Genomic DNA, 4,373 nt, shown 5'->3' on the forward strand with positions numbered 1-4,373 from the left:
TCGTGATAAAATAATTTCATCTGGGGAAAAATACCATAAATATGAATATGAAATAGTTTATTGGACTTTTAAGACATTTATATAAACTCGTTTCCGTATCGAATCCTTCTCACGCTGATTCAGCGCCAGATTTGATGATCCGTAGTTTGTTGAATGTTGATCATTTATGGACGTCGATCACAAGATCGACGGTCCGTAACGCGAAGGTCACCGCCAGTTCACTCCCGCAATGAGACGGTTAGATCGATTTAAGAAATAATATATTTCAAAGGATAATGCAGAAAGGGACAAAAAGGCTGCCTCCGCGCGACTCTCCCTCCAAATCCTCCCAATTCGATCCGTTCTTACCTGCAAAATTTGATTTTGATGCGAGCAACCAATGCTTCGTGCGACATGGAGCCGATCGATTCGCTATTTTGATGAATGATTTGCGTTCGGATGCAGTGAAGAACCCTAGCGGGGCGACGCGGTGAAGGTTTTCTAGGGAAAAATCTGGACCAGGATTGCACGATGTCGACGATTTCTTCGCCTCCGTTCGTGATCTCTTTGCTCCTGTTGATGTCGATTCCGTTGGTGTTGGTTTTGGCTCCATGGGTGTTGCCGCCAAAGACGATGCCGAGCATTCCTGATTTGGACGAGGCCGAGGACCTCGCGCTCTTCCGCCGCGCTGCTGTGCCCTACTTCGCCGGCAGCGGCGGAGCTCGGTTTCTGCGCCGCCCGACGTCGGAGCCCAAGATCGCGTTTTTATTTCTAACCAATACCGACCTCGCTTTCGCACCGCTGTGGGAGCGGTTCTTCCGCGGGCACGAGCGGCTGTTCAACGTGTACGTCCACGCCGACCCTGCCACCCGCTTTATCCTCCCGCCGACTCCTTCTTTCCGGGGGCGCTTCATAAATGCCAAGTCAACCCAGCGCGCCTCCCCGATGCTCATCTCCGCCTCGCGACGTCTCCTCGCCACCGCCCTCATTGACGACCCTGCCAACGCCTTCTTCGCCCTCCTCTCCGAGCGCTGCGTTCCCCTCCATTCCTTCAGATTCACCTACCGCACCCTTGGAGGGTACCTCCACCTCCCCCGCCAACGGAGCTACATTCAGGTGGTCTCCGACGAGCCTGGCCTGTGGAAGCGGTACGTGGCCCGCGGCGACGACGTGATGATGCCCGAGGTGCCGTTCGTCCGCTTCCGCTACGGGTCGCAGTTCTTCGTCCTCACTAGGCGGCACGCCATGCTTACGGTGCGCGACCGTCGGCTCTGGAAAAAGTTCAAGCTTCCGTGCTTAAGGTCGAGGAACCATTCCTGCTACCCGGAGGAACACTACTTCCCTACTCTCCTCGACATGCTCGATCCCGCAGGTTGCTCTCGCTACACCTTAACTAGCGTAAACTGGACCGACAGCGTAGACGGCCACCCGCACACGTACAGGCCGCCGGAGATTTCCGCCACTCTCATCAAGGAGCTAAGAAAGTCCAACTCAACTTACTCCCACCTCTTTGGGCGGAAGTTCTCACCAGATTCCCTCGACATCTTGCTCGAGCTTGCGGATGGAGTGATCTTTCGTGATTAGTAGGGACCCCGTTCTTGATCGAAGAGTTGGTGAGGAAGACTTTTGTTTCAAGTTGAACGTTTGAGGTATTCCTTCTCATTTCCCTTCAATGACAAATTTTTTCACTGCATACAAACAAATGTATGGTTTGACCGTGTGAGTCCCTGTAATTTGTTGAGGTGAGAAAGAAGATTCTTATCGATACAATAAAAGAATAATTCAATCGATATCATAATGATTCCTCTTGTATAGGAAGCTTCCATGATTCTGCTCGTTGTGTTTTTACTGAAGTCTAGGACAACGAACAGTTCATATCTGGAACATAACTTCCTATCTACTTTGTTTTAGATGCAAGGATGTTGTCACATAGCAGTTGTCCATGAACAACATCATCTAATTGACAAGTTGGCAGTTGAAAATATAGTATTAGTCAGAACAACCAAACGGTTATTTTCACTGAAGTTCTACCACTTCAATTCTTTCTTTCTTTCTTTCTTTCTTTCGAGTATGCCCAAACTAGAGAAACCATGGAGTATCTCATTTGTTTCCTCTTCAATCCAAACTTTATTCTAAATGCAATGTGCAATTCGTTTGTCCGTGACTACATCTTTGATTCTTTGTAGTTATTTGCTTGGACCTTGAAGGTCTACTTGACATCATTTCAGCTTTGGGGACTTTGTTAAAACTCCTAAAATGATGGGGAGTATTGCATATATTAATATCAGTAGTAGTTTTTGCAAGAGTCAACCATGTCTTTCTAGATATTTTATTCCAAATGCATTTAAGGCATGTTAGTTTGACCATAATCAATATTAAAATATTTGGCAATTTCTTGATTGAAAAATGATTTTATTTTCTTTGTTTATATAATTGTTCTGAATACTAGTAGTTCTTCCATCACCAACATTCAACTATTTACCAGTTCTTGTTTAAAATTAAAAGTTTTGATTCTTCAACTTGTTTCAATTGAAGTAGTAGTGGTTGTTCCTATGAAATCTTCTATCCCATTTGGAAGGATGGTTTGTTGGATCATGTTGAGGTCAAAGAAGGATGAATATAAAGAAATCTTGGTCCTTCTTCTAAGACCATCTTTTCCTTTGTTTTGTTTGGACCATATCTTGCTGCTTGCTCCATTCTAGACACAGGGATTGCATCTTTTTTGTCCATGTATAGTTTCAAAAATTCTAGTTTGACAAATATACTATTGTATGCTCGATCACACTTATTTTGTCAGAGTTCACCTCTTTAACTCATGCTTTTCCTGAACTGGTTAAATCTCTCACTGTATATATGTTCTTAAACCAATCCCTGTTTGAATTGCCTTTTCTAAATGCAAGGATGGTAAACTTGTTTGGCTTTAAGGAATTCTCCACTCGCTTCATATTTCTTTGCGTGAACTTAGAGCAATTGACTTGACATCAAATGTCTTCTTAGTTGGCATATATTCACTACGGATAGCCGTTAGTCTCGGTATATCTACTTCTTCTATTCATGTCAACACTATATAAGCAATGATGTAGAAATCTTACATTTCGCCAGTGTGCCTTTCGTTACAACTCTTTTTCGCTTTGTGTTACTTTTGTGTGTTTATTGATGTATGTGATATTTGTAATGGTTGTGTTTCAATGCAATGATAAGTATAGCGTTGCAAACATATCGGAAAACCACATGCATCAATTAGCATTATCAAAACCAAAGTTGCCTCTTGGATGAATGAAGAATATCAAGGCAAACTTAGACAGCACGGAACGGTTTACAGAAAAAGCTTAGAAACCATGAACCAAACTGACTACCTAGGCATAATCCAAAAACATGCTCTTGGGAAACCTACAAACATTAACATATAGTCTTTTCTAGATTGTCTTAAGCTTCTTTTTTTTGTGTTTTGTTTTTCGGAAAGTAGCCAAGGATTGACGAAAACTTATAGTTTTTTTCGGTTTCATGACTCGCAAACACCACTTGTTTTGCAGGAACAATTGATGGCAACTGCCTTAATCTACTTAAGGCAAATGGAAAAAGAGAAGAAACAAAGGTTCCAATGTACACTGCACTTTTTCTCTTTGAAGAAGAAAACAATGAGTCATTGTAAGCAATTTAAGATTAGTGACTTAAAAAAGATTGTGAGTTTGTGAAAATTGTCGAAGATAAAGGGATTTTTTTTTTCTTACCAATTCGATAATTGTAGAAGATAAAGGGATTTTTTTTATTTTTTCCTGTACTTTTTTTTCTTTAAAGTTGTTGAGTTTGTGAAGTCTATTCTATTTATATTTTTAAAATTTCCATTGGTCCCTTCCATTATATTTTTCTTATTTTTGTTTTATTATAAGCAATTGACTATGGGCCCTTTTCTATCTAGAAGGAGAATGATTTTTTTTTTTCTTGTTGGTACTAAAATATTTTAGATCCCACCAGAAGTTTGGTTGTTGATGTATTAAAATATTTTATTTTTAATTTTTTTGAGAAAAATCAAAAAGTATTATTTTTTAATCATTGCTCTCTTTCATTTTATTTTTTTTAAGGGACCTGTCCTATTAATTCACGATAAATCCACTATAACAACTATGATTTTATAATTGATTTTTAGTTATAATAATTATAATTTTATAGTTGCTGTAATATGAATATATTGAATAAAACAAATTCATATTCTAGCAGTTATAAAATTGTAATAATTATATAATAATATCAGTTAATGTATTTAAGAAGAATTATATCATTTTACAAAGGATTATTGACCGGATGTGACATTCTTTTGATAAAAATATTATATAGAAAAACTATATATTTTTTAATGTTTTCCCAATTTTCTTCCTTTTTCAAAAAAAAATTAT

General features: G+C 39.5%; 1 protein-coding gene across 1 annotated transcript; it reads left to right on the plus strand.

The window, feature by feature from the left end:
• Positions 1-310: 310 nt before the first annotated feature.
• LOC122009863 (glycosyltransferase BC10-like) lies at positions 311-3,721 on the plus strand. The gene is made up of 2 exons (XM_042566175.1): positions 311-1,628; positions 3,513-3,721. Exon 1 carries the CDS (start codon positions 511-513, stop codon positions 1,561-1,563), a length of 1,053 nt encoding a protein of 350 aa, XP_042422109.1. The 5' UTR covers positions 311-510; the 3' UTR covers positions 1,564-1,628; positions 3,513-3,721.
• The last annotated feature ends 652 nt before the right edge of the window (positions 3,722-4,373 follow it).

Source organism: Zingiber officinale, chromosome 1A (assembly GCF_018446385.1).
Source record: "Zingiber officinale cultivar Zhangliang chromosome 1A, Zo_v1.1, whole genome shotgun sequence".
NCBI lineage: Eukaryota > Viridiplantae > Streptophyta > Magnoliopsida > Zingiberales > Zingiberaceae > Zingiber > Zingiber officinale.